At 63.9% G+C, this 27,182-nt stretch overlaps 8 protein-coding genes across 8 annotated transcripts; 5 read left to right on the top strand and 3 right to left on the bottom strand.

The window, feature by feature from the left end:
• Positions 1 to 981: 981 nt before the first annotated feature.
• Positions 982 to 2,321, top strand: AMSG_10633 (uncharacterized protein; the record flags this gene model as incomplete). The annotated part of the gene is made up of 2 exons (XM_013897889.1): positions 982 to 1,039; positions 1,073 to 2,321. 2 exons carry the CDS (start codon positions 982 to 984, stop codon positions 2,290 to 2,292), a joined length of 1,278 nt encoding a protein of 425 aa, XP_013753343.1. The 3' UTR covers positions 2,293 to 2,321.
• On the bottom strand, positions 2,294 to 3,366 carry AMSG_10634 (uncharacterized protein; the record flags this gene model as incomplete). Its single annotated transcript, XM_013897890.1, has 2 exons — positions 2,294 to 2,919; positions 3,292 to 3,366. The coding sequence occupies 2 exons, from the start codon at positions 3,364 to 3,366 to the stop codon at positions 2,365 to 2,367; spliced, it is 630 nt and encodes a 209-aa protein (XP_013753344.1). The 3' UTR covers positions 2,294 to 2,364.
• Positions 3,367 to 3,923: 557 nt separating this feature from the next.
• AMSG_10635 (uncharacterized protein) lies at positions 3,924 to 4,590 on the top strand. The gene is made up of 2 exons (XM_013897891.1): positions 3,924 to 4,012; positions 4,198 to 4,590. Exons 1-2 carry the CDS (start codon positions 3,939 to 3,941, stop codon positions 4,484 to 4,486), a joined length of 363 nt encoding a protein of 120 aa, XP_013753345.1. The 5' UTR covers positions 3,924 to 3,938; the 3' UTR covers positions 4,487 to 4,590.
• A 689-nt stretch (positions 4,591 to 5,279) lies between these two features.
• AMSG_10636 (uncharacterized protein) lies at positions 5,280 to 6,573 on the top strand (the record flags this gene model as incomplete). Its single annotated transcript, XM_013897892.1, has 2 exons — positions 5,280 to 5,573; positions 6,151 to 6,573. The coding sequence occupies 2 exons, from the start codon at positions 5,280 to 5,282 to the stop codon at positions 6,571 to 6,573; spliced, it is 717 nt and encodes a 238-aa protein (XP_013753346.1).
• An 884-nt stretch (positions 6,574 to 7,457) lies between these two features.
• Positions 7,458 to 9,287, top strand: AMSG_10637 (uncharacterized protein; the record flags this gene model as incomplete). Its single annotated transcript, XM_013897893.1, has 1 exon — positions 7,458 to 9,287. One exon carries the CDS (start codon positions 7,458 to 7,460, stop codon positions 9,285 to 9,287), a length of 1,830 nt encoding a protein of 609 aa, XP_013753347.1.
• A 264-nt stretch (positions 9,288 to 9,551) lies between these two features.
• Positions 9,552 to 12,265, top strand: AMSG_10638 (uncharacterized protein). The gene is made up of 2 exons (XM_013897894.1): positions 9,552 to 9,885; positions 10,227 to 12,265. Exons 1-2 carry the CDS (start codon positions 9,623 to 9,625, stop codon positions 12,187 to 12,189), a joined length of 2,226 nt encoding a protein of 741 aa, XP_013753348.1. The 5' UTR covers positions 9,552 to 9,622; the 3' UTR covers positions 12,190 to 12,265.
• Positions 12,211 to 22,074, bottom strand: AMSG_12375 (uncharacterized protein; the record flags this gene model as incomplete). Its single annotated transcript, XM_013897928.1, has 3 exons — positions 12,211 to 13,913; positions 14,697 to 21,780; positions 21,820 to 22,074. 3 exons carry the CDS (start codon positions 22,072 to 22,074, stop codon positions 12,211 to 12,213), a joined length of 9,042 nt encoding a protein of 3,013 aa, XP_013753382.1.
• A 509-nt stretch (positions 22,075 to 22,583) lies between these two features.
• On the bottom strand, positions 22,584 to 27,018 carry AMSG_12376 (uncharacterized protein; the record flags this gene model as incomplete). Its single annotated transcript, XM_013897929.1, has 2 exons — positions 22,584 to 26,767; positions 26,994 to 27,018. 2 exons carry the CDS (start codon positions 27,016 to 27,018, stop codon positions 22,599 to 22,601), a joined length of 4,194 nt encoding a protein of 1,397 aa, XP_013753383.1. The 3' UTR covers positions 22,584 to 22,598.
• Positions 27,019 to 27,182: the final 164 nt, after the last annotated feature.

Below are 27,182 nucleotides of genomic sequence, written 5' to 3' on the forward strand. Positions count from 1 at the left end.
ATTGGGAGGGAGATGGGGGGGGAGTGGGGGGGGATGGGGGGGGATGGGGGGGGATGGCGATCGTGGTGGTGGTGGTAATGATGAGGGTGATGGTGGTGATGATGGTGGTGATGAGGGTGGTCAAGGTGATGGTTGAGACGGCCGCTGTTCGTTTCGTACGTGCAAACGATTAATCGTTCGGTCATTCATCGCCCGCCTGAAGGATGCCCGAGTTGCCGCCGCGGTGACGGACGCCTGGGAGCATGCGCGAGGCGCGCGAGGTGCCGTACGGCGCCGATCCGGAGGAGCGGCGGGCGCGGACGGTGCCGAGCTTGTCGTTTGACGACCCCGACGACCGGGGAAGGAGAGTATGACAGAGATGAATACAGCGGCCGGACGGGAGAGCGGCGTTCATCTCTGCATCGCCGACTGTTTTCTGTTGTGGCCCACCAGTGACCACAGCAGCGATCAACACATTGTACTGCTCTTTAACCGCGATTGATGGACGTTGCGACGTCTGTGGCGCGTCGCGGAGCGCAGCTTGCGATGGACAAAATTGTCCATTCCGTGCCGTAAAGGGCTAAACGTTCGTTCGTTCGTTCGTTCGTTCGTTCGTTCGTTCGTTCGTTCGTTCGTTCGTTCGTTCGTTCGTTCGTTCGGTCGTTCGCTCGGTCAGTCGGCCGTTGGACCGCTGCCGCCAACCCCTGCAGCCGCTTCAGTAGCGCAGTGCAACACCTCACAGGCACCTTACCTTTGCAAGAAGCATCGAGTTGCACATCCCCGGCAAAGTAGCAAGAGTACCTGCGTGTGTACCCCCCCCCCCCCCCTCCTCCCCCTTCACCCCCCCCCCCCTCTATCTCCTTCCCCACCCAGTCGGAAGTAGAGTGACACGGCAGTCGAGTCCGAGCAAAGCCAAGCCCAAGCCCATAGCCAAGACCAGAGCCAAGGTCAAGGCAGAGAGTCAAGCCAGTGAAGTGAGTCGGAAAAGAAAAAAACTACGCAATGGGCAAGAAGAAGGACAAGTCGAACAAGGGCGAGATGGTGGTCGTCGATGTGTACTGTGCTCGGAATCTGATGGCCACAGAAGGGAGAGGCAAGACCGATGGTTATGTGACGGTCAAGTACGGCAAGAAGTCGGAACAGTCGCAGGTCATCAAGGCTACCATTCATCCTGATTGGAACGCTCGCTTTCGGTTTGAGGCAAAGTCAAAGGTCAAGAGTCTGACCATGAACGTCATGGACAAGGACGCCTTTTCCAAGGACAACTTTCTCGGCATGCTGGTTGTCGACGATCTCGACGACGACAAGTACCGCGATCCGAGCCGGGACCGCAAGTGGAACTCGCTGGTGAACAAGAAGGGCAAGAAGGACAAGCCGCGCGGAAAGGTCCAGTACACTATCCGCATTCTGTCGGCCGACCACAAGGACGCGGTCGGCCCGTCGTACGCCATGCTCAACGTCACCAAGAAGAGCAAGTCCAAGGACAAGAGCAAGGGCAAGGGCAAGAGCAAGGGTAAGAAGGGCAAGCGCAAGCACAAGGCCGGCAGCGACGACGACGAGTCATCCGAGACCCCGGTCGTTCGGCCGGAGGATCGGTTTTTCGACGGCGCGTCCGAGTCGGAGACCGACGAGGAGGAGGCCGTTCTCCACGCGCTCGAGCAAGCCGATCTCTCGCCAGACGAGGAGCAGGTTCTGATGGTCAAGGCTGCCGAGAAGCGGGTGGCCAAGCTGCTGCGCAAGGCCGAAGCCCGCGAGCGCGACGGCGACGGGGCGCAGGTGGGAACCAGCGAGCTCCCACCGCCGCCGGGCTACGCCGCGGCGGCGCTCGGGATGCCTGCCCACGCCGGCCGTGGCGGCGCACACGCTGGCCCGCCGCTGCCAGACCCGCTCCGGCCGTATGCGGCAATGCAGGCGCGAATGCGGCAGGACCTGGTCGACTTTGCAGCGCACCGGACGTCGGCGGCCCGGCTCGCCCGCCGCGGCGAGCGCGACCGCTACGGCCTCCCACTCATTGTCGGCTCGTTTGGCTCGATCCACGACGTGCGCAACCCACACGGCGTGGCCGGCCCGAACACATCCGCCACCCGCTTCCGCGGCCCACCGCTCGACCGCGACGGCTACCTCGTCGACGTCCCGGACGTCCTCGCCAAGTACGGGGCGTACGACGCGGGCTGGGCCGGCGCCGCAAGCCCGCACCGCCACACCCGCAGCTACCGGATGGCCCACCGCAGCCGCTACCTGCGGATCAACCCGGACGACCCGGCCGCCGGCGATCCGGCCGCCGGCAAGTACGTGTACCGGATTGTCGAGTAGAGGCAAGAGTAGTTCAATTCAACAAACACAAAGTAGCCCGGGCGTGGCGCGTGCAGAGTGTGTGGTCGCCGGTCACGAGTCAGCGTATCCGAGGCTCGCTAGCACGGCCTCGAGGACCCTCACCGGTTGGTTGGCGACGTCGTCGAGGGCCGACGGCGCGACCGAGGTCGAGGCCACGACAATGTGGGCCAGCGACTTGGAGGCGTACTCGGCCTTGACGGCAGCAATCTCGGTCTTAGCCTGTTCCATGGCAGCGGCGACGCGGTCGTCAGCCGTCGCCGAGCCGTCGGCGTGGCGGCGGGCGTGCAGAAGCTGGGTAGCGACTGCGCGGAGCTTCTCGGTCAGCTCGGCCGAGCGGGCCACAGCAGCATCACGCTGCGAGGCCAGATCGACCAGCGCTCTCGCCGCCCGCTTGTGGTTCTCGGTTAGAGTGGCAATCGTCGCCTTGGCCGCCGACTGCTCGGCCCGAACGCCTGCCAGAAGCTGCTTCAACTGCGCTGTCGTCCGTGACATGCGGGCCTCTGCAGCGAGCGCCCGATTCTGCCACGCCTCCAGCTCCTCGTGACTCGGCCCCGACGAGTCGCTTGCTGATTCGCCAGGAGTCGGAGTCTCCGCTCTCGTCGGCGTCTCTGGCCGAGCCATCATCGCCTGCGGAGCCGTACCACCAGAAGCACCTCCCGCTCCACCGCCTTTGCCACTCTCCGGCCCAACCATCTTTGGCGGAGCCGGCGAGAGCGGCCGACCAGGCGAGTGACCTGTCGAGTGAGCAGGTCCCGAAGCGGTACCCGTGCCAGCAGCTGCTGTGGTACGCCCAGCACCAGCGCTTAGCCCAGCGCTTTCCCCAGCGCTTGCCTCTGTCCCAGCTTGTGTCCCTGTACCTGCATGCGTGTCACTCTCCTTGGCTATAGCCCCGCCCGCCACGGACGAGCCCTGCTGCTTCGGAGTTGACTTTCCTCTCCCTCCCCTTCCTCCACCACTCCCCGTCGCTGTCGTCGCCACGGCCCCAGGCAGCGCATGCGGACGGAGTGCTCGTTCAAGATGGGCAAACATGCCCTCGAGGTCGCTGAACGACATCCTCACACACAAGCCGGAGTGGAGTGGAGTGGAGTGGAGTGGGGTGATGTGTCCATAGAGTGCGGGAGGGAGGGGGGGGGGGCGAAAAGCAGCTCAGCCGACATGTGTTGCTGGCCGTGGTAGACATCGGGGCTGGGGAGGGGGGGGGGGGGGGGCATTGCGTGCGCAAGGGACGCAAAGGGGGGATCGGGTGGACCGATCTATGTAGGGGTGGTGGAGAGAGTGGGTATCGGGGATTGAAGGGATTGAGGGGAGTAGGAAGGGAGGGAGGGGGGAGGAGGAGGAGGGGAGGAGGGGACAGGGACAATGGTTGCGAGTGTGATCAGTGATCATTACATGAGCTGAGGTGATTGTGGTTGTTGGTGGTGGTGGTGATGGTGTTGGTGGTGGTGGTGGTGGTGGTGGTGGTGGTGGTGGTGGTGGTGGTGGTGGTGATGGTGATCTTGCCGTTGACGTTGTCGTGGATGACGGCTTTTTCCTGAAGTTGGCGATCGGATGGCGATCAGCCGCGGTCCGACCTAGAGCGAGTTGTTGACGCAGCGAAGCACTCGACGCCGACTGCACAACGCACAATGAGCGTGAATGTGGTGGACGAGATGTACCTCGGGGATGCCATGCAGAAGAACCTGAAGGTCTTGACATATATGTATGTTTGGCGGGGGATTTAGCGGGGGTTAGGGCAAGGAGTGGCCTTCTCCTGCGAGGCCGGAGGGCGGGGATGGGGAGGAAGTCGAGGCTTTGCGGCGGCGTCGGTGGTGGAAGTGGTAGCCATGGCACAGACTCAGACTCACGTGGGGCAAACGGGTGGGCGTTGGCGGGGTGTGTACATAGGCGGGTGCTCCTTGCGGTGACGTTTGGCGCTGTGGCAGGTATTCTGGGACTGACGGGCTCTGCTGGGTTTGCGCTCTGGGGCGGCTCGTTTGGGCTGGCGTCGGTGCTTGTGGTGGTCAAGGCGACGGCGGCGCAGGTGCCGCGGGCGGTCGGTGGCGGGACGGTTGGCAACTCGGGCTTTGCTGGCTTCTTTGCCTCGGGATGGAACCATCTCACTGCTCTCTCGCAGTCGTTCCTCACCTATGTCCTCTTCTGGACCCTCTTCCGCAACGTGGCCCATGTCTACTAGATCGATGTCGCCCGGCTGTCGTCCGACATTGTCGTCCTGTCGTGCTCAAAGAGCCAGGTCTGCGCTTGGAATTGCCGCGAGGCATTCGTCAAATGTCTCGTCTTGGGCTTGGTCATGTTTGTGTGTGTGTGTGGGGGGAGGGTGGGTGTGTGGGAAGCAACATCTGCTCGCACGTAGGTAGGTAGATAGCCGAGATCTTTGCTCCCGTTTGCGATCGATGTTCTACATGATACAGCCACTATGGTAGAGCGTAGCATCGGTAGCGGCCAGTGTCCTGGCCCAATCTGACTCCAACATGCACAGATCGTCGGCTGTATGCGGCACGACGGCGGTGGTCGGCGTGGATCGGCTGTGACTCGTTGATCGTGGTCGCATGAATCAGCATGAGTCGGCCTGCGTCGGGATGTGAGTCGGGATGTGAGTCGGGATGTGAGTCGGGATGTGAGTCGGCATACGTCGGCATGAGTCGACGATCACGGTGGCCATCGCCGTCCGTCGACGTCGACCACTCCACTCTCTCGCATCTCAGTGAGTGGCATGTCGAGCACGGGACGCGGGAGCTTGCTTGACCAGCTTAGCCGCCTTGAGGCTGCGGGAAATGCCACCTTTGACAAGCTGTATGTGGTGAGTGTGTGTGAGTGTGTGTGTGTGTGTGTGTGTGTGTGTGTGTGTGTGTGTGTGTGTGTGCACGTGGGTGGACTCATGGCTGTGGGCGTGGCGAGGCGGCAACAGCTCGCAAGGACTGCAGACACCGTACACGGACGAGGAGATGCGGAGGGATAGGGAAACAATTATGGATGCGTTGAAGGAGCTGAAGGACGGGTTGGACAAGTCGATTCTGCTCGATCTCACGGCTACACCGCTGGAGAACGTCGAGCACATCCACATCAACTCCAAGATGGCCCGCAATGAGAAGGCCGTCCTCGTCTCCAACGTCCGCGAGTTGACCCCGTTGTCTGTTCCGCCACCGGCGGCAGCTGGCACGGCTACTTCCCGCCGCTCATCCGCCCGTGCTGTTGCTGGCGATGCCGGCACAGATGATGGCGTGGCACCCATGCGAGTGACTACAACGTCGGCGGCGACCACGGTTTAGGCATATTGGCTGCCCTGCGTGAGGTTCTGGTGTGGGCTGTGTGTGCAATGAGTGCCATGGCCCGTGGCATCGTACATATCTCCTTTCTCCGTCATCTGTGCCACATGGAGTCGACGTGATGCAAGAGAATGAACATGGGGGAGATGGATTCCTGTAATGGCAATCTTGTTGACAGTCAGACGTAGACGTGCTGCGTACCCGCGGTATCGTCGCAAGATTGGTTGACGAGCCGACGAGCGGCCGGCGCAAGATTGGTTGACGAGCCGACGAGCGGCCGGCGGTCTGTTGGTCGGCCGGCGGTCTGTTGGTCGGCCGGCGGTCTGTTGGTCGGCCGGCGGTCTGTTGGTCGGCCGGCGGTCTGTTGGTCGGCCGGCGGTCTGTTGGTCGGCCGGCGGTCGGTGAGTGGCGGACGGGCGAGGAACGACGCGTCGGCTGGCGAGAGCTGGCCGTCGGACGGCACTTGACGCCAGCCAGCTGTGTGATGTTTGCGCGAGTGGCCCAGAGTGTTCAGCGGACGTGTGCAGTGCATGGAGTTCGAGTTGCCGGGAGCACTCGAGCCTCTTCTTCCAAGGTTGGTGGAGTGAGCGGAGTTGGAGGCAATGAGGTCAACGCCGGTGGCTTTCCCACGGCTGCGGCTCTGAAGGCCCAAAAGGCTGACTCGTCGGCTCTCCGTCAGCTCAAATATTTCCACCACACGGGCCTTGTTCTTGCTGCGGCTGTGCCTGCTGCGCTTGCCCTTTCCCCCTCTGCCCTCAACATGCCTGTTGATCTCGTTCTCTCTGCTGCGGTTCCCTACCATGCCTATGTCGGTACCGTCGGTGTCGTCGAGGACTACGTCCCCAGGGACTCCCAGGAGACCGCAAAGACCGTCGCCCTCTTTGTCGCCGGCCTCATGGCCGCAGGCATGTTCAAGGCAACCTTCTTTGGCTCTGGTCCCACAGAGGCCGTCAAGGCCCTCTGGCGGGATGCCCCGGAGAAGAACGCCGACGCGTAAACCATCTCTTGCGTTTTCCCTCACATCGCCCTCCCTCTCCCCATATGTCCTCATTGCCCCTGTCTGTGCCCTTGCCTCTGCCCTTGCCTCTGCCCTTACCTCTGCATGCCCACATCGTTCCACTCTGCTGCCTTCTCCCATCCCTTCTCCCATCATCATCGTCATCATCGTCATCATCGTCATCATCATCGGTGTCAGCCTCGCGTTTCGGGCAGCGTCGGCAAGCTGCCGGCTGCCGGCTGCCGACCGACCGACCAACCGAAACCGCCCGCACCGACCGGACCGACACACTCTGCCTGTGGCCAAACTTCCAGGCTCTCTCACACACGCTTCTCTCGTTACTCACCAACCAAACTTTCAGAGGATAATGGAAGAAGAGTCTTACCCATCCCCTACGGGTTTGGACTCGCTACGTTCTATCTACGACACGCTACAGGTAGGCATCGCGGTCTGCTCGGCGGATGGCGCCAGCCTGTGTCGGGCACTTTGGATGACATGCTGCTGGAGGGAAAAACCCCTACTTTAACTCAGCACTCACATCGGCTTGTTTGCCTGCGTATGGCGGGTGTGGACGGCGACAGGAGTTACACGACCTTTCGTCGGATTCGGAAGAGGAGGCTGCGGCCGGGCTCTGGCCCGAGGCGACAAGATCACGATCACGATCATCAACACCGACACGATCGCGGTCTCTCTCATCGTCATCGTCGTCTTCGTCGTCCTCATCGCAGTCTGTAGAGGGTGGAGGCGGGCGGATGGGGTTGTGGTCGGAGCCTTCCATGAACGGCTCGCCGCTGCCGCTGAACTCATCGTACGCGAGCTGGACCAATTTGGGCGACGATCGGGCGCTGTTGTACGGCGGCGTAGCATCGTTCAGGCCATTGCCGATGTCGAGCCCGCTATTTACCTCGCTGCCATCGCCACTGGTGTGCGAGCTCAAGAGCAACACGTGGTCGCTGCTGGTTCCGCCACGCGGATCGTACATCCCGACGCCGCGACATGGTCACGCAGGGGTGCTGTCGGCCGACGGAACGCGAGTGTATATCATTGGCGGCATCACCTCGTCGGCGCCGCTGGGCAGTCCGGACGGCTACGCGGCGCCGCCATGGATCGAGGTCTTTGAGGTGGGGACGGGGACGTGGCAGCTGCTGGAGGCTATGGACGGGGAGGCGCCGGTGCCTCGACTGCTGCACGGCGCGGCGATGGCCGCCGAGTGTCTGGTCATTGCCGGTGGGCTGGTGTGGCACGACGACGCGCTGTGTCTCACTACAAGCATCTCAGTCTTTGATCTGACGACGCACACTTGGCACCGCCACGTGGCCGAGCTACCGGAGGCCGTTATGGCGCCGAGCCTGGTCTGTGTGGGCGACTCACGGGTGGCGGTTGTTGGCGGCAACGTGGCGGTCAACCATGCGTACACCACGTTTGGCTGGTTGGAACTGACACGAAGTGTGAGTGGCGACATCAGCGTGACCTGGCATGCCGCGGCGTGCAGCCTCAGCGATGACGGCGCCAGGACTAACCGGTGCCTGTCGATCTCAGCGACGCCACTGGAGGCGCGCGGCGGCGGCGGCATGCTGGTAGTGGCGCGTTTTGCCACCGAGATGGTGTGCTACGTGCTGGACGCCGAGCTGACACAGCTCCGGCGGGTGGGACCGGCCTTCCGTCTGGGTCTTTCGCAGGACATGACGCTGAGCGTGCTGGCGGGCGTGGTGAGTGAGGATGGGCGACGAGTGGTGCTTGTGCCGTGGATCGACCTCAGCGTGCACGACCCATCACTGAAGCTCCCCAGGATGGCCACAGCGAAGAAACTCCTGCGGACGTTTGTCCTGGACGACGCGCCGATCAAGGGCCCATGCAGCCTGGTGGCGCTGGGACGGACGGCGGTGGTGAAAGATGCGCTGGATACAGTCATGACATCTCCGTCGGTTCCGCCGGCGATGGTGGCCGAGCTGGTTGCCGAGGCGCGGCTCCGGAACTCGCTCCAGCCGATCCACGTCGGCCTGTTTCGCACGCTAAGCGTGGCCCGCATCTCATGGGTCGACGTTGTTGACGATGACTGGCTCAAGTCGCTCGTTCATGCCTGCCCGCACCTGGTCGAGCTCGACATCTCGGGCTCCAAGGGTGTGACTAGCGACGGACTGGTTGTCCTTGGCGCACTGCCGTGCCTTGAGCGGCTTGGGGTGGCCCACATGGAGGCGACGCAGCACGAGAACACGATCGACGACCTGTTGCTGAACCTGCCACAGATCCGACAGCTCAACGCAAGCCACCTCCATGCAACGTATGGTGTGCACCAGTCGCGAGATGCGCACCGAGAGTGGCAAGAAGTTGTGCGGCGGCTGGATCAGTTTGTGCTCGACGGGCGGGTGCTGACAGTGCCGATGGCCATCGAGCTGGCTGAGCTCAATGCCAGGGCAGTCTCTGTTGCCGGCTGCGGCTTGCTGTTTCTGCCGAATCTCTACAACGAGATCCGGCTCGGCTTTGGCACGTCTTTCACAGACCTTCACAGCTACTATGGCGCGATGGAGCGCGAGCACGGCATGGTACTTGACAACGATCTGCGCGAGCTCTGGACACACCGGCTGAGCTCGTTCTGCATTGCCGCCGACCAGCCTGCACTCATGAGCGAGATCGAGCTCCTGCGGCGCGGCCTCTCCGTCCCCGACATCGACATGCTGTACTGGCTCGATTCGGACGAGGACGACGACTGGTAGGGTTGCGTTTAATCGCTACCCACTTGTACACTGACGATACTGGCGACACAACCATCAATGCTCGCGTGGCGATACCGAGCATCGATGTGTGTGTGTGTGTATGTGTGTATGTGTGTGTGTGTGTGTGTGTGTGTGTGTGTGTGTGTGTGTGTGTGTGTGGGCAAGTGGGTCGGCAGCCGATTCGGCGGCCGGTGGAGGGACGGAGCCTTCTCCAAGCGAGCAGCCGGCGGGCAACACTACGGCGGGTGGGGGGAGGGAGAGGGACAGGGAGAGGGAGAGGGACGGGGACGGACACTCGTCTCTTCTGCTGTTGTGAGGCTAGGAACAGAAGGACCATGCGACGGATGCACTCGTCTGTGGTGAGCGGAGAGCGTGTGCAAGAGGAGGCACGGGAGGCAGCACGGGTCCGTGTGGCCGCCCTCTTGCAGGAGGCTGAGCATGTGGGCAAGGTCGGCGAGTACATGACGGACATTGGCCATGCCTTGGCAGCCGTGGAGAGCCAACTGGTCTCGGTCGTCACCATGCAGCTGAACGATGCCAGATCGGCCATGAATGCTGCTGGCGAGGGGAGGGCTCATCTGAACAGGGTGCGGAAGAGGTACGGATCGGCAGGGCTGGGAAGGGGTGGGATGGTGGGGAAGGGGTGGGATGGTGGGGATGGTGGGGATGGTCATTGCAATGGTCATGGAGATCATGGAGATCATGGAGATCATGGAGATCATGGAGGTCATGGAGATCATGGAGGTCATGGAGATCATGGAGATGATGGAGATCATGGAGATCATGTCGGTTGTAGTCATGGAGATCATGTCGGTTGTAGTCATGGAGATCATGGAGATCATGGCGATGGTCAGGGCGATGGTCAGGGTCATCATGGAGGTCACGGCCGTGGTGTGAAGGCCGACCATCTACTCACCTACCCCCCGCTCCCCTGCGCAGCATCACAACCGCATCAGCAACATCAACTGCAACAGCCTCCCTCATCCACCAGTACCCGCTCGTCGCCTCGGTCTCGCAGGCTGCCACCAACATCCGTGCCACCCTTGATCTGCTCGACAGCATCCAGTCCATCCCAGAGAGGGTTGTCGAGCTCCTTGACCTGCTGGAAGACGACGATGCGCTTATTGAGGTCCACACCGAGCTCATCCAGCTCGAGGCCGACCGTGACACCGCCCTTGCTCGGGCTGCAGACTCGCCGGCCGAGCAGGCCCAGCTCGCCATCCACTTTCAGGAGGTTGCCGAGGTCCGGGCCAAGCTGCTCAAGCGCATCCGCCAGCTGTTTGGCCGGACGCTCGAGCTGGCTCGTTCCATGCCACAACTCCTTGTTGCCATCCTCATCATCGTCTCCAAGGAGGAGGCTGCTGCTGCTGCTGCCGGCGACCTCACCGCCGTCCAGTACTTTGGCTTTGAGGCCAAGCTCGGCCGCTACGGCCTCCTCATGATGGACGCACTCGATCGTGCGGCCGAGGAGCGGTTCATGGGCCACTTTGGCATGACCTCTACCCTCGCCGAGGTCCTCGAGGCCGGCGCCTTTGTCATCGAGGATCTCGAGCAGGTCTACGACGTCGTCCGCCCCTGCTTCCCGCCGCAGTTCCGTGTCTTTGACTTTTGGATCTCCGAGTACCACACCCGGCTCTACAACAAGCTCGAAGAGATGACCCTCTCCTCGGCCGCGCCTCTCACCGCTGCCGAGATCCTGGTCTTCATCTCGTGGGTCCGCGAGTACCAGGCCGACATGGCGCTTCGCCTCGGCGTCACCTCGCTCGAGCCGCAGCTTGTCGAGTCGTTTGCCCCGCTCATGGGAATGTACCTCGAGCACATGGCCTCTCGTCTCCACGAGTGGGTCGACAACGTCTTCCTCGCTGACACCGACGATCGCAACACCAATGCCCCACCCGAGCGCGACATCACTGGCCTCAACTGCACCGCCGCGCCGGTCCATCTCTTCAAGATGGTCAACGAGCAGATCGAGGTCGCCTCGGGCACCTCGATGGGCAAGTTCCTCTGGGACGTCGTTGTCAAATGCATCACCGCCCTCAAGCGCTACCAGGACCGTGTCGCAGGCATGCTTGTCTCCGTCGCCGACGGCTCGTCGCTCTGGCAGCGCCGGGACTCTGAAGCCGACGGCGACCTCGCCTTTCTGTACACGCTGGAGCAGATCAACAACGCATCCAAGTGCATGCGCCACACGGCAACGCTCAAGGACAAGCTCGCCGCCATGCTTGAGGAGCCGTGGGACGAGGAGCTCGACGCGCTGGATGAGCTCGACGCTGGCTTCTTTGCGCTCGCCAACCAGGCCGTCAGCGTTCTCTCGGGCCTCATTCTTGATGACCTCAAGCCGGTCATGGCCCAGTTCTTCTCGTCCAAGGGCAAGTGGATCGAGGAGCAGCTGATGGCCACCGTCATTGCCACCCTCGAGGACTACTACTACGAAGACGAGCTGCGCGAGTGCATCGACCCGGTCTTCTTTGAGCGCCTCGCCATCGGGCAGGAGATTGCTGTCGTCCAGGCCTACGTCGACGCCCTCCTCGCCTCCAAGACGCCTGTTACTGAAAATGTGGCTGCAGCCATGCTCGCCGACAAGGAGGCACTCGACGGCTTCTTTGGCTCGGTCCTTATCATGAAGCAGAAGAAGGCCGCCCGGGTCACCCGCGTCATCGCCTCGCTCGCCGAGTTCCTCGTCGCCCAGGCCGGCAACATGGCGCTGTGGATCGAGGACCTCGTCCGCGACAATCCGGATCTCGATGCTGCGCAGCTAACCACCCTCAACAACCTCCGCCCGGGCCTCGACAAGCGCGAGCGGGCCATCGACCTCGATGCCGGTCTCCGATATCTCGAGGCCTTTGACGGCGTTCCGGCATCGGCTGAGTTTGGCTGGTTCTCCGCCTCGCACAAGCAGTGACCCTTGCTGCAGCGCACGTGTTTATCGCCCGGCGTCGCGACCACGGGTATCGGCAGCGGCCTCGACCAGATCTTCAAGCGCCTGGCGCCAGAGCTCGAGTCCGCCCTGGTGGCACTCGACCCGCATGCTGACGTAGCGCTCGAGAGCGGCTGCGGCGTCCTCGACCCGCTGGACGGCGACAAGGTCGAGATCGGCCTTGAGCCTGTTGTCCGAGGCGTCAAAGGCAGCGGCGGCAACAGCCACCCGGTTCGACATCTCCTCCATCTTCTGATACTCCTTGTGGGTCGACGAGGTCGTGGCGTGGGTGTCAGCGCCTGCTGCTGCTGCTGCGGCGGCCGACGACGACGCCGAGTCGGCAGCCTTCTTCTCGGCCTTGGTCAGGCGATCCTCCAGCTCCCACCACTCGCCACACGCCGCATTGCGGGCGTCGACCGAGCGCTTGATCTCGCGAAGGCCGCGAATGGCGCGCTTGGTCGGGATCCATAGGTACGAGTCTGCAAGCTCGGCGAGCTGCTCGAGGCGGTCCGACTCTTCCGACGCCGTCGAGGCGATGACGTCGAGCATGAGCTCGACTGGCGTAGCGGTCGGTTCGTAGTCAGCGGTCATGGTCATGGCCGCGTTGCAAAAGTCGCCCCAACCGTCGGCCTCCTTGTGGGTGGCTTTCACGAGCGCCTGCGCGGCGATGGCGTGATCACGAAGCGCAGCATCCGACGCGGCGGCGGCGGCAAGGACGTCGTCGTAGGCGCCGTCGTGCTCGCGGGTAGTCGATCGCGGGACCAGCGAGCGGTAATCAAACGAGGTAAGGGTGGCGACGACGTCGTCCTTGACGCCCTTGGGCGACGGCACCTCGATGTCCTCCAAAAAGGCCCGCAGGACCCGCGAGCTCCGCAGCGTCGGGTGCGTCCCCACCCGCAGCAGAAACTGCTCGAGGCACACACGGCGGTACTCGATGACGTGCTCGCGGAAGCGGCCAATAAAGGCCTTCTCAGGCAGCGGCGGCACAATGGTGCCCTTGGCCTCCTTTGCGAGGCACTCGTGGAGCCACAGAAAATCGCGGAAACGCCGATCGACACAGTTGGACGCCCGCGAGTAGCCCGGCAGGTTCGTCGCCGAGTGGACTTCGTACGAGATGTACGGGTTGACCGTCGAGCCGACCTTCTTCGGGTTCGTCACCGTCACCTCAAAAGCCACACCATCGCCACCGCTTCCAGGCCGTCCTGCCGGCGACAGCTCGCCGGCCTCAGCCGTGGCAAAGATCTCCTCGGGCTCGGCTGCCGCAGGCTCGTCGTCCGACGCCGACGGCATGGCACCGCTGTCGCCATCGGAGGACGCCTCGCCATGGGCAAACGGATCCGACGCGTCGTCGTCGTCCGAGCCAAACAGTTCGCCTGCTCCAGATACCGAAACCGGCTCTGTCTTGCCAGTGACCGGGCTTTCGTCATCGGCCGTCTTGTCTGCCGCCGCAAACGGGTCGTCGTCGTCGTCGTTGTCAGCCGCCGCAAACGGGTCGTCGTCGTCGTCGTTGTCTGCCGCCGCGAAGTCGTCGTTGTCAGCCGCTGCGAAGGGGCTGTCGTCGTCGTCGTTGTCAGCCGCCGCGAAGGGGCTATCGTCGTCGTCGTTGTCTGCCGCTGCGAAGGGGCTGTCGTCGTCGTCGTTGTCAGCCGCTGCGAAGGGGCTATCGTCGTCGTCCTTGTCCTCGTCAGCCGCCGCAAACGGATCACTGCCTGCACTGCCATCTGCCTCGCCATCCGTCGTCGTCGTTGTCCTCGTCAGCCGCCGCAAACGGATCACTGCCTGCACTGCCATCTGCCTCGCAGCTCGTTGTCGCCGACCGGCCCGGTGCCTGCCCCCATCCCGGTGCCTGCCCCCACCCCGGCGCCTGCCCCCAGCTCGCTGTCTGCGGCAGAGACAGGCCTGTCTGCGGCGACGCATGACTTGCAGCGGGCGGTGCCTGCACCCTTCTTCCACTGGCCCTTGGAGAAGGCCTCCCGTGCATGGCTCTCATGGCATGCTGCACACTCCCGCATTCCGCTTCCCTCTTGCCTTGCTGCCTTGCGCGTCACGTGAAGTCCGCTCCAGCTCTTGCCCTTGCCCCTTCCCCTGCTCCCGCTGCCACAGGCCGTCGCTCCGTCGGCCACTCGGTTCGTCGCTCCGCCGCCGTTCGGTCGGTCGGCCGATCGCTCCGCCGATCGGTCGGTGGGTCGGTGGGTCGGCGGGTCGGCGGGGCGATCGGTGGGTGGTTGGGTGGGTGGGTCGGTCGCTGAGTCGGTGGGTGGGTCGGTGGGGATCGGTCAGTCTGTTGTTGAGTCTGTCTGTCTGTCTGTCTGTCTGTCAGCCTATACCCCTGTAAGGTAGAGTCGAAAGTGCAAGATGCGGCGCGCCTCAATGCGGACAACGCTGTCTTCTTACCACCCGCGACCGCCATAACCGACTGATCGGTGTTTACTGCGCAGCTCCGGCGAGGATGTCGTCGTCCGTGAGGTAGATGGCCGGTCGCGGGGAGGCACAGGGTACGCCAAGTCTAGCGGCGAGAGTTGCGGTGAGCGACTCGACGTTCTTGAGGCGAAGCAGGAAGAGCGAGAGGTGGTCAAAGGTGACCTCTGGAGCCGCCGGGGAGGTGGCGGACGATGCGATGTCGCCGGGGCGCCCTGGACGGGTTGTGGTGCCCGAGGTGCGCTCGTCCCAGAGGATGGCAACCTTGTTGAGCACGAGGGTCGGCGCCATGCGGGAAACTTCCTCGTCAAGGGCTTGGACCTTGTTGACGAGTGAGGCGCAGACCCGCTCAACGACGTCGACACGCTCAGCGTCAGAGCCGGGGGCTGGCGAGGTGAGCGGCGGGACGAGCGACTCGGCTAGTTGGATGAGCTCGTCGCGCGAGGGGGTGGCGGCAAGGGCGGCGGCGAGCTTGGCGTCAACGTCATCGAGCCGGCGGACAATGTCGGCAGCCTGAGGTGGCTCATCGTCGCTGTCAAAGCGGACCTCAAAGGCGTGCAGGCTGGCGTCGACGTCGGCCAGCTTGGCCTCAACAGCCGATTCGACGGCATCGAGTCGGGCAAGGATACTGATGTCGCGCACTGCCACATGCTTCTCGAAGGTGCTGAGCGCATCGGCGAGTCGTGCAGACTCGTTGCCCAGCGCCGACGATGCAGACAGCGCCATCGAGGCCTTGGAAAGGGCGGTGGCCACGGCCTCGGCGTCTGCGACAGAAGGGCTCGCTGGCTCGGGCTCGGCCGCCACCAGCTTGGCGAGCTTCGCAGACTCTGCAGCGACTGCGGCCTCGAGCTGTGCAAGCCTTGCGGTCTCTGAGGCGGTGACAGCGGCGCGGAGCTTTGCAGACTCGGACTCTGAGGCCAGGGCGGACGCGAGTGAGTCAATTTCGGCTGCTGCGGCGGCCTGGAGCGAGTCGATGCGCGTAGCTGTGGCCTTCAGCGAGGCAATATCGGCCGTGACCGACTTGAGCGATTCGCAGTTGTAGGAGGCGGTAGACCTGACCGAGTCGATGTCAGCGGTGGTTGTGCTGTGGAGCGAGTCGATGTCGGCAGCAACCGACTTGAGCAGGTCGCGGTTGCCAGCTGTAGTAGTCTTCAGCGACTCGATATCGGCGCTGGTGGCAGCCTGGAGCGAGAAAATGTCGGCGGCAGTAGACTTGAGCGCTTCACAGTTGTCAGCAGTAGCAGCCTTGACCGACTCGATGTCAGCGACTGCAGCCTCGAGTGAGCAAACGTTATCGGCAACAGACCTGAGCAACTCGGAATTCTCCAGACTGGCGGCCTCCAGAGAGGCGATTCCAGAGGTGATGTCCTTCAGCGACTCGATTTCAGCAACCGCAGCCTTGACCGACTCGATGTCAGCGACTGCAGCCTTCAGCGCGTCGACGTCAGCAACTGCAGCCTTGACCGACTCGATGTCAGCAAACGCGGCCTTCAGCGCGTCGATGTCAGCAAACGCGGCCTTCAGCGACTCGATGTCAGCAACCGCAGCCTTGACCGACTCGATGTCAGCGACTGCAGCCTTGACCGACTCGATGTCAGCAAACGCGGCCTTCAGCGACTCGATGTCAGCAACCGCAGCCTTGACCGACTCGATGTCAGCGACTGCAGCCTCGAGTGAGCAAACGTTATCGGCAACAGACCTGAGCAACTCGGAATTCTCCAGACTGGCAGCCTCCAGAGAGGCGATTCCAGAGGTGATGTCCTTCAGCGACTCGATTTCAGCAACCGCAGCCTTGACCGACTCGATGTCAGCGACTGCAGCCTTGACCGACTCGATGTCAGCAAACGCGGCCTTCAGCGCGTCGATGTCAGCAAACGCGGCCTTCAGCGACTCGATTTCAGCAACCGCAGCCTTGACCGACTCGATGTCAGCGACTGCAGCCTTGACCGACTCGATGTCAGCAACCGCAGCCTTCAGCGCGTCGACGTCAGCAACCGCAGCCTTGACCGACTCGATGTCAGCAAACGCGGCCTTCAGCGCATCGATGTCAGCAAACGCGGCCTTCAGCGACTCGATTTCAGCAACCGCATCCTTGACCGACTCGACGTCAGCAACCGCAGCCTTGACCGACTCGATGTCAGCAAACGCGGCCTTCAGCGACTCAATGTCAGCAACTGCAGCCTCATGTGAGGCAACGACAGCGGCAACAGATTCGAGCGAATCGCAATTATCGGCAGCGGTAGCCTTCAGCGAGTCTACATCAATGATGACTGCCTCGACTGCACTGCTGTGGGCAGCTTCAGCTTCCTGCAGCAAGCCCTTGACCGTCTCTACATCCGCCACGACATCGGCGATTGCGTCGTTGCGGCTGGCGGTCTCGGCCTCAACCAGGTCCTTAAGCGCATCCAGTCCGTTCGCAACGCGGGCTTCAAGGCTCCCGAGAACATCCATTTCGGCGGCCAAGGTTGCAACTGCGGCCTCAAGCTTGGCGACAACAGGGCCCTCAATAGCGCACACGCGCGTGGCCAGGCGTCCACTCTCAGTTTGTGCGGCAGCCACAGTTGCCGCGACTGCAGCGACATCGGCGAGTGCACGCTCACTGTCGCGCTGGGCCACCGCGGTGACGTGCTCTAGCTCGGCAACAACCTTGGCGGTGGTGTTGGCCACAGCCAACGCGCGGGCAACGTCACCACCGATGACGGCAGCCTCGGACTTGCCAGCAGACTTGGCCTCTGCCACAATGACGCGCAGACCGTCGATGGCCTCAAGGGCGTGTGCAACATCGGCCTTGGTCTCCGAGACAACGGCCTCAAAAGACGCAGCGATGGTCCGAGCGTCAGTCTCGGCCACACCCGATGCGCCGAGCGCGAGGGCGGACGTCGCTTCCCGTGTTTCGTCTACGGCAGCCTCCAACTTGCTGATCTTGCCAGACAGCGCACCCACAGCGGCCTCCAGCGCAGATGTGGTCGACAGGGCTGTGCTCACCACGGTGTCAAGGTCAGAGGTGGTTGCCATGGAGATGGATCGTGTTTCCTCAGCAGCAGCACTTGCGTTGGCGGCTAGCGCAGCGGCACCGTCAGCTACGGACTTGACATTGGCCACAGCACCAAAGGCAGCCTTGACCTCTGCCGCAGCTGCCTCGGCCACTGCCTTGACCTCGGCCACGGATGCCTCGGCCACCGCCTGAACTTCAGCCACCGCCTTGGTCGCAGCGTTGGCCTCGGCCGTGGATGCCTCGGCCAATGCCCTGACCTCGGCCACTGCCTCGGTCGCTGCCCTGGCCTCGACCGCCGCCACATCGGCCACAGTCTTGACCTCGGCCACGGATGCGTCAGCCACTGCCTTGATCTCGGCCACGACCTTGGTCGCAGCGTTGGCCTCGGCCGCAGCCGTACTGGCCACCACCTTGGCCTCAGCCACTGCCTCGGTCGCAGCGTTGGCCTCGGCCGTGAATGCCTCGGCCAATGCCCTGACCTCGGCCACCGCCTCGGTCGCAGCGTTGGCCTCGACCGCGGATGCCTCGGCCAAAGCCCTGACCTCGGCCACTGCCTCGGTCGCAGCCCTGGCCTCGACCGCCGCCGCATCGGCCACAGTCTTGACCTCGGCCACGGATGCGTCAGCCACTGCCTTGACCTCGGCCACGACCTTGGTCGCAGCGTTGGCCTCGGCCGCAGCCGTACTGGCCACCACCTTGGCCTCAGCCACTGCCTCGGTCGCAGCCCTGGCCTCGACCGCGGATGCCTCGGCCAATTCCCTGACCTCGGCTACGGATGCGTCAGCCACTGCCTTGACCTCGGTCACGACCTTGGTCGCAGCGTTGGCCTCGGCCGCAGCCGTACTGGCCACCACCTTGGCCTCAGCCACCGCCTCGGTCGCAGCGTTGGCCTCGGCCGTGAATGCCTCGGCCAATGCCCTGACCTCGGCCACCGCCTCGGTCACAGCCCTGGCCTCGACCGCCGCCGCATCGGAAACCGCCCTGACCTCGGCCACCGTCTCAGTCGCAGCCCTGGCCTCGACCGCCGCTGCGCTGGCCACTTCCTTGACCTCAGCCACCGCATCAGACACCACCTGGATCCCGGCGACAGATTCCTCGGCTACCGCCTCGGCAGTAGCCTTGGCCTCAGCCCCAGCCGCTTCGGCAGCAGTTCTTACCTCTTCCACCATCTTTGCCACAGATTTGACCTCGGCCTCGAACCCGTTCATCCGCGCCTCGACTGCTGCTGCCACCGCAGCGGCGTTGAGCCCAACCTCCACCTTGTCGACGCGGACGGCCATGGCCTTGGCCAAGCTATCGAGCTTGTCCACCTGCGCCGCCGCTGCCTCGGCAGCTTCCTTGACGGCCGTCACACTGGCTGCATCACCGGCGACTCGCGAGACTGCCGCCACAAGGCTCTCCACTCGCTCCTGGACCTCGCCGGCGAGCTCGTCTACCCGGGCGTTGAGCTCGCCAAACAGCTCGGTCGTCTGGCCCTGCAGCAGCCGCACCACCTGTGCCGTCTTGCGCTTGATGCCGTTGTTGGCGGCGACGTTGGCTCCGAGCACCCCCACGTTCGTCTCCATCTCGGCCACCCGCCCGGCAAGCGCAACAAGCTCGCGCTGCATATCAAGCGACGCGCACGCCATCTTCTGCGCAAGGTGCTCGACGTCAAACCCAAGTCTTTCCATCTCCAGTCGGTGCGTGAGCACCGTGGTGTTAGCGTGAGAGACCTCAAACACAATCGGAGACGGCGCTCCTTCCGGCGAAGCCGGCTCCACAATGCTCCGCACCGGTCGCCGGCTTGGCGACATCACGTTTGGGTCCATCACCGCCAGCGGCACACGCTCGCCACCTTTTCGCGGCGAGTTCTTGAGGTCGGCAATTGCAGAGAGCAGCACATCCGCAGACCGCATCACGTCCTCCACAGACTCGTTCATCGAGTGCAGCTGCGAGGCCGTTTCAGCAAGCGAGCTTCCACCGGCACCACTCGCGTACCGCCGGTACCCGCCACCGCCACCGTCTCCGCCGCCACCGCCACCGCGGTCGCCGTGCCCGCTGCTCGCAGACCCAGGCCGCCGACCATACGACGACGTCGGCCGCCCGCCACCGCCGCCACCTCGTCCACCACCTCCAAACGGCCGACCAAGGTCGTCGTCGTCGTCATCGTCGTTGAACCGCCGCCCTAGCCCGGACCGATACTGGTAATGGTCGTCACCGCCACCGCCACCACCGGCACGCGGAAACTCGAGCGAGTTGGACGACGACGACGACGACGATGATGATGACGACGACGACGGAAGCCGATCACCCTCATGTCCACCACCGTACACACCGGACGCATTGGTTGACGCGCCAAACGAGGTTGTCGACGCCGTGTTGACCCAGCGCTGGACGTGTCCAGCTGCCGTGGGTCCGCTCGTGCGCCCACCGCCTTCGCCGTGACCGCCCTCGCCGCCAAACACTACCCGGTCCATCAGCTGGTTCACCGTTCCCTGGATTTTGGTGTTGAAAGTCTTGTTCGACTCCACATACGCCTCGAGCGCCTCGATCGACGCTGTCAGTGCGTCGAGATCCTGATACACCTCGGGGAAAGACTGCGTCACCAAGCCATCCATCTGCTCCTTGAGCGCTACAACATGCGAGACAACCGACGACACATCCGACCGCAGCGTCCCCATCCGATCGTCGAGCTCCGCCACTGTTGCCGCAGTCTCCTTGGAGCTGCTCCGCAGCGACTTGACCCGGTTCTCCACGCCCTTGACCCGCCGCTGCAGTGACCGCGCGCCGCTCGACTCGCCGCCGGCATTGTCCTCGTCCACGCCGGGAGAGAACCCACGGGACTTGTCCGGCGACAGCCGGCTAGCCGTCTCTCGGGCCGCACTCGCCTCCTCCCGCGCTGCAAGCGCCTCGGCCTGTACCCGCTCCACCGCGCCGAGAACCTCTGTCACTGCCGCCGACGACGACGCGTCGACCGCGTCGACTCGCTCTGTCAGCTCTGTCACCAACGCGCGGAGCTCAGTCACGTCGTTTCTCGCCATTTTCGAGTGCGAGACGGCCTCCTCCTTGGCGTTGTTGAGCCCCTCGTAGACTTGTGCAAGGTCTCGCCGCATCGTCTTGAACTGTGAGACCGTGATGGCGCTCTCGCTGCTCTCACCGCTGCTCGTACCCCTGGCCTCTACAAGTTCCATCAGCTGAGAGCGCACCCGCTCCAGCTCGTGGTTACGATCGACGCTGAGGCTTGCCACGTCCTGTTCCACAGACTCGAGCGCATACCGCAAACCGGCCACTTGCTCGCCCAGCGCCGCAAAAGTGCTGGCATCCACGCCTCCACCACTGCTCTCGTCGCGGACTGCCGGACTATCATCGACAGAACGTGCCGCAGCTACCGCAGCCAGCTCGGCCCGGAGTTCGGTCACCGCCCGTGCGGCAGCATCCGCGGCATCGCGCACCGCGTCCTCGTTGCTTGCGCTTGTGGCATCTACCTTGCGCAGAATCCGGAGTTCCAGAGCGTCTAGATCACCCGGCGACACGCTGCTCTCCTGGGCGATCGCGGCAGGGGCTTGAATAGCCGCCACACTCTCCTCGATGGTGTGCAGAATTCGCCGCTCCAGCGCTTCGAGGTCACCAGGTGAGACTCCAGGGGTGGGCGAGCTTTCAACTGGGACCGGCGCTGCTGCCGCCGCCTTTGTGGCAACCTCGTCAATCTTGCGCATGACTCGTAGCTCGAGCGCGTCGAGATCAGCCGCCGCTGTCGCGGCTGGCATCGGCGCCGGCGCCTCTCCGGCGCGCTGCAGGGCGAGCATCGGCGCCCGCTGAGCCTCCAGCGCCGCCTGAAGCGCAGTATTGACCGACGCTGTTGTCTGGGCCTGCAGTGCGTGGATGGTCTGAATCGAGGCCTCAATGCCCTGAACAGACTCCTGCAGCGTCCACACCTCCTGCTGGAGGCTCCCGACCTTCTCCTTCTCGCGCCACAGCTCTGCATGGGCGTCGGGATCGTCGTTGAACGCACGCGACTCTTTCTCAAGCTTCTCGACCCGGGCGAGCAACTCGGCAATGACCTCGTCCTTGCGCGCAGCCTGCTCGGCTGCTGCAGTCTGGTGCTCCTTGACCCCTGTCATCAGCTCGTGCAACAGCTGCATCTGAGTCTGCATCGCAGGCACGATCTCCGGCGCCATGACGTACTGCAAGCCCATCCCACCGTTTCCGCCTCCCCCCCCCACGCTTCCACTCTCGAGGCCGATGCCCGAGACCTCGCCGAGCTCACCCTCGAGCTCCTCATCGATCCTCGGCCTGCTGTCAAAGTGGGACGAGGCCAGCCGCGGGCCGGGCGCCAAGACCCGCTCGTACGCCGAGGAGCCAGCGCTTAGTGAACGGGCAGCTGTCGACGATCGCGAGCCAGCACCGCCATGGCCTGGCCCACGGACCGAAATGTTCGAGTCGTCCACCACGAGCGTCCGATTGCCCGACAGCGGCATGGTGAACGAGACTCTGGACGACGACGACGGCGGGAGACTCGACGGGTGCCCATGCCTTGTTGTCCAGATGGACTTCTACATCGCCACCACATATGCCAAACCGAGTGAGTCTTCCCCCCTCCCCCCCCTCCCCCCCCCCCCTTCACCCTCCGGCACGGCCTTTCTCTGGCAAGTGGCGAAAAGCCGCCTTGATCATGATCGGGAGGCGATCGCGCGCCAAAGCACCCCCCCCCCCCACCCCCCGCCCGCCCCCGCTACCGTCCTCCCCACACCCCCGGGCCCACTCCCACCAGCAAGCCGCCAAAGCCCACCAGCACGCCATGTCCCACTTGTGGATGACTGCCACCCTTTGGAGCACCAACCCGTTTAGCCTTGTCTCACGTACAGGAGGTGGTCTCCCAGTCATGGCGCCAGACACGTGTGGCGGACCGGAGCGAATCCAATGGTCGACACGCCCGAGCTTGCCCTTTGGCGGCGCGAGCGCTGCCAGCGACTCTGCGCGAATATCGTACCCGATTGGGGGTTTATGTCGAGGACGGCGGCTCGCTTGAGGTCGTCGGGACGGGCGTAACGGGCGACGGCGGTGGGGATGTGACAGCGGCGGCAGCAGCGGCGGCGATGGAGGTCGGCAGAGCGACAGTGCCGCCGGTGACAGTCGGCTTGCGGCTCTTGGACGGCTTGGACGGCGCATTCGCTGTCTTGAGCGATGGACGTCGGCCGGAGAGCTTGCGAGGTGGCGGAGAGGCTGGTGGCGGACCGGCCGACGCACCGGGCGGAGCGGAGATGAGGACGGGTGACGGCGGCGAGCTGATCGAGGGCTGGCGGGCGTGAGCAGCGGCGGGGACGTGCGCGGGCGGCTCGGGCAGGGCGACCGGAGCCGGGATGGGCGATTGGGGCGGCGGACTGGAGGCTTTGACGAGCGCGGCGCGGTGCGGCGGCGGCTCGGGGCCGACGTAAGTCGGCTTGCGGGCCTTGGACGGCTTCTTGGGCGGCTCGCGAAGGATGGTGAGACGATCAAGCTTGGCCTTGCGGCGCTGGTCCTGGATGGCAGCCATGCGCTCCTGGCGCTTAGCAAAGAGGCGGGCGACGTTGTTCTCCTCGGAGCGCTCGGTCTTGTCGAGCTCGACGCGTGCGGCGGCGACGAGGACGCGACGAGCCTCGGTGACGTTGCGGACGCGGTTGAGGATGGCCTTTGTCTTTGCGGCACGTGCCTTGGCGATCTCCGCCGTGTGGCGCTCCTCCATGGCGGCGAGGACAGACTCAAACTGGGCGCGAAATGCTGTCAGTTCTGCGGCCTGGGCCAGGACAAGGTCGCGGACGGCGGCGCTGGCGTCGTCAAAGAAGGCAGTGCAGTTGTCGCGGGCGTCGAGGAACTCTGTGAACGACATAAAGACCTCCGGGAGCGCGCGGGTAGTCTCGCGGGTCCGAGTGTTGAAAAAGTGCATCTCTGCACGGACGTAGTCAGGGATCTCTGCCCAGAAAAGCTCATTGGTCATGGGTGCGGTGGTGTCGCCGTAACGGAAGGTCGGGCGCGACGGCAGCGGGTCGTCGTCGTCGGCGTACTTGTCAAAGACGGCCCAGTTGATGGCCGACTCCTCGGTCTCGGTCTTGTTGAGCTTGTCGACGACGGTTGCGTGGAGCGAGGGATTTGCCCGCATGCGCTCGATGTAGGCAGCGACTTCGGCGTGGACCGGCTTCACAAGCTCGAGGGCGGGGAGGAGCTGGACCTGGCTTTCCTCAAAATGGGTGGGAAAGGCAGGGCCGTAGGCAAACAGGTGGACCGGGTGCTTGTTGACACGCGACGGTTCGGGCGCGTAGTGTGTGGCGGCGACCTGGAGCGAAGGATCGGAGAGGAAGAGCGCCTTTGCACCACGACCAAGTCGGAGCTTGGACTTGCCCTTCTTCTCGACGATGGCCTCGTCAAAGTGCATGCCCGCAAGGTCGACGCCTTGAAAGGCGGCGGTGACCCGCTCCTCGACAAAGAGGTTGAACGCCTGTGTGGCGAGCATGGCCGAGACAAAGGCCTGGGCCTTGGAGTTCTTGGAGGCGAGCGCGGCGAGCGACTCGAGGAAGCCGTCCTTGTCAAAAAGCGGAAAGTTGTAGTCGTCCATCATGGCGGCGTACGCCTCCTCGTCGTCAGCAGTGACGACGTACTTTGCATAGTCCTGGAAGAGCGAGGTGAAGAAGCGGAGGAACGCGTCGCGGGCGGCGTCGGCGTCGGCGCTCTGCGCCGACTGGCCCTTGAGGCGCAGCGAGTCAAGCTCGGGGTCGTCATTGAGGTCAGGGTCGGGCTCGGCGCTGGAAGGCGCGCCGGCCGGCGGATGGGAGGAGGCGGCCGAGGTGACGGCGCGGACACGGAGCTCGTCTGATCCGACCGAGATGGATCGAGCAGGCGTGCCGCGGCTCCGGAGACGCGAGGCGTGAGTGTCAATGCTCTGCCGGCGACGGTAGGCAGCCATGGAGCGGTCGACAAGGGCCAGCTGCGGCGACGAGTCGTGAATCGAGTCGGAGAGAAGCTGAATGGTGGGCGTGCCGTTGGTAGACGGCGTGTCACGGGTGGAGGCGATGGAGGAGCGGCGCGAGGAGAGCGGAGACGGGCCGGTCTTGCCACCAGCCTGGCTCGGCGGCGCACCGACGAGAGTCGGCTCGAGCAGCGAGTTGTCTGCGTCAAGGGTGACCGGGGCGACTGCACGGGCGACATAGTGCGAGTGAACCTTGCGGAGCTTGGCAATGTCGAGCGGAGCGCCTGGGCGGCGCATCCTGATGGCAGAGAGGCGCTTGACGAGCTTCTTATGCACGTACTCGGGGAGCGGCTCGATGTCGAGCGGGGCGCCGGACGAGACGGCACCGGTATCGATGTTGAAGCGGACGACGTCGTCAGAGAGCTCGTTGCGCGGGAGGTACTCGTGGAGCATGCCCATGACAAACGGGACCGGGGCATGGACAAAGTTGACGAGCGGCTTGGGGACGAGCGGGATGTACACGTGGTCCCACTTGAAGGGGTAAAGGAGCGAGAGCAGGGCCTCGGCGATTGGGGTGAGGAGCCAGGCGTGGTCCGAGACGAGGACGAGCTTTTGTTCGAGAACGAGGGCGTGGAAGAGCTGGATGAGGGTGTCCTGGTCGGCGACCATGAGGAGCAAGTCCATGGCGACATCGAGGAGTGGGAGCTCATTAAAGGCCGGCCTGCGGAGGAAGAGCTCAGACTGGCCGATCGAGACCGAGACTTGGAGCTTGCCGCGCGGCGGCAGCGGGACTTGTTCGAGCAGGTTGCACAACAGGTCGCGGTAAGGGATGCGGAATGAGACCGGGAGCGACTCGGTCGGGGCGGCGACCTCTTCCACGCGGCGGAGATGGATGTCGAGGAGCGAGACGAGGTACGACTCGATAAAGGCGTAGACCGGCGCCTTGCAAACGAGGACCAGCGCCTTGGGCACAAGGACCCGGACGCGAATGCGGACGGCGTCGGGCCGCGGATCGGCGGCCGGCGGCGCGACCGACTCCAGCTCGTCGTCGGTCAGGTACGAGCCCGAGCTCGAGTCTGAATCCGAGCTGGCGGGCGCGTCGGCTGCAGCGGTGTCGGCGACCGGCTCGCGCGGGACCGAGACCTCGAGGTAGGCCTCCTCGTAAAAGGTGATGCACCCACCAAACGAGTGACCGCCCGAGAGCTCTGTGAGGACAAACGAGTGGAAGCGCGGCTGCGGGAGGCGGGAGGCAGCCGAGCCGGCGGTCGAGTCCGGACGGCGGATCTTGGCGGAGCGCGGGAAGCAAAACATCCACAAGTTGTCCGGGACGACGACCGAGCCGTCGCCGGCGTCGGCCTCGGGCAGCCGCAGCAGCGTTGTGCCCTGGTACTCGCCAGCGAGGACGGTGTCGAGGACGGCGGCACTGGCGCGCGAGCCCCAGCCGGTGCGGGTGCTGACACGGCGGCGTTTCTTCTTGTGGCTCCGTGTGGGCGACGAGGCCGAGCCATCGACCGAGTCGACCGACGGCGACGACGGGAGTGACATGGGCCCTGTGATGCCGAGCGGCGACGTAGCTGACGCCGAGCCGACAGACGAGCCAACCGACGTTGCCGAGCCTGCGCGCTGTCTGGAGAGACCACGATCGAGCTGGCTCGGGAGCACAAGGACCGGGTTGGGCTCGATGGCAGCCTCAGCCACACTGTCTTCCTCATTCACCGCCACCGAGCGGACCGCATTGGCGTTGATCTCTGCAGCCTCAACCAGGGGACCAGGCGACATGCCGACAACAGCAAAGAACGAAGCCACTCGCATGCCAGGAATGGCCACCTCTGGCTCGATTTCATCAGAGCTGTGGATGATCACATCATCGTCTTCCTTGTCGACGATGATGGTGACGGGACTGTCTGACTGCTGAAGATCTCCCGACTGACTGGCGATGGCTTTCAGAGGCGTCTCATCAGCATTGGCCATGACCGTGTTGTTGTTGTTGTTGTTGTTGTTGCTGTTGTTGTTGTTGTTGTTGTTGTTGTTGCTGTTGTTGTTGTTGTTGTTGCTGTTGTTGTTGTTGTTGTTGTTGTTGTTGTTGTTGTTGTTGTTGTTGTTGTGGGTCGTGGCCATCGTGGTGGTGGTAGTGGCAGATTCTGTGACCTGTGCCTTGTTGTCACCACCAGTCATGTCCGAGCCCGTGCTTGACTCCATGCCCATCATGCCCACCATGTCCTTGTCCGGTACTCCTTCACCAGAACTAGACATGGAAGGTGGTGGGAGTGGTGGGAGTGTGTGTGTGGTGGTGGGGGTGGGGGTGGGGGAGGGGAGGGGAGGGTGTGTGTGGGGAGGGGAGGGAAGGAGGGGGGAGGAGGGTGTTGTGTGTGTGTGGTGTGTGGTGGTGGGGGTAAGGTGGTTGGTTGCTGTTGGTGGTGGTGAGCGGTGGTGGGGGTGGTGGTGTGGTGCCTGCACCTGGGTGTCTGCGCGTGTTGATCATGTTTGCGCGTGGGGTGGGTGAGGGGGGGGTGGGGGGTGGGGGGTGGGGGGTGTAGAGGAAAATATTTTATGTGTCCTAGGCGTGCTCAGCCGATGGTGGTGGACGAGAGGCGGTGGTCGAGGGGCACGAGACACACGGCTCTTGAGCGAGAAAGAAGAGACAAG

Source organism: Thecamonas trahens (genome assembly GCF_000142905.1).
Source record: "Thecamonas trahens ATCC 50062 unplaced genomic scaffold supercont1.62, whole genome shotgun sequence".
NCBI lineage: Eukaryota > Apusomonadida > Apusomonadidae > Thecamonas > Thecamonas trahens.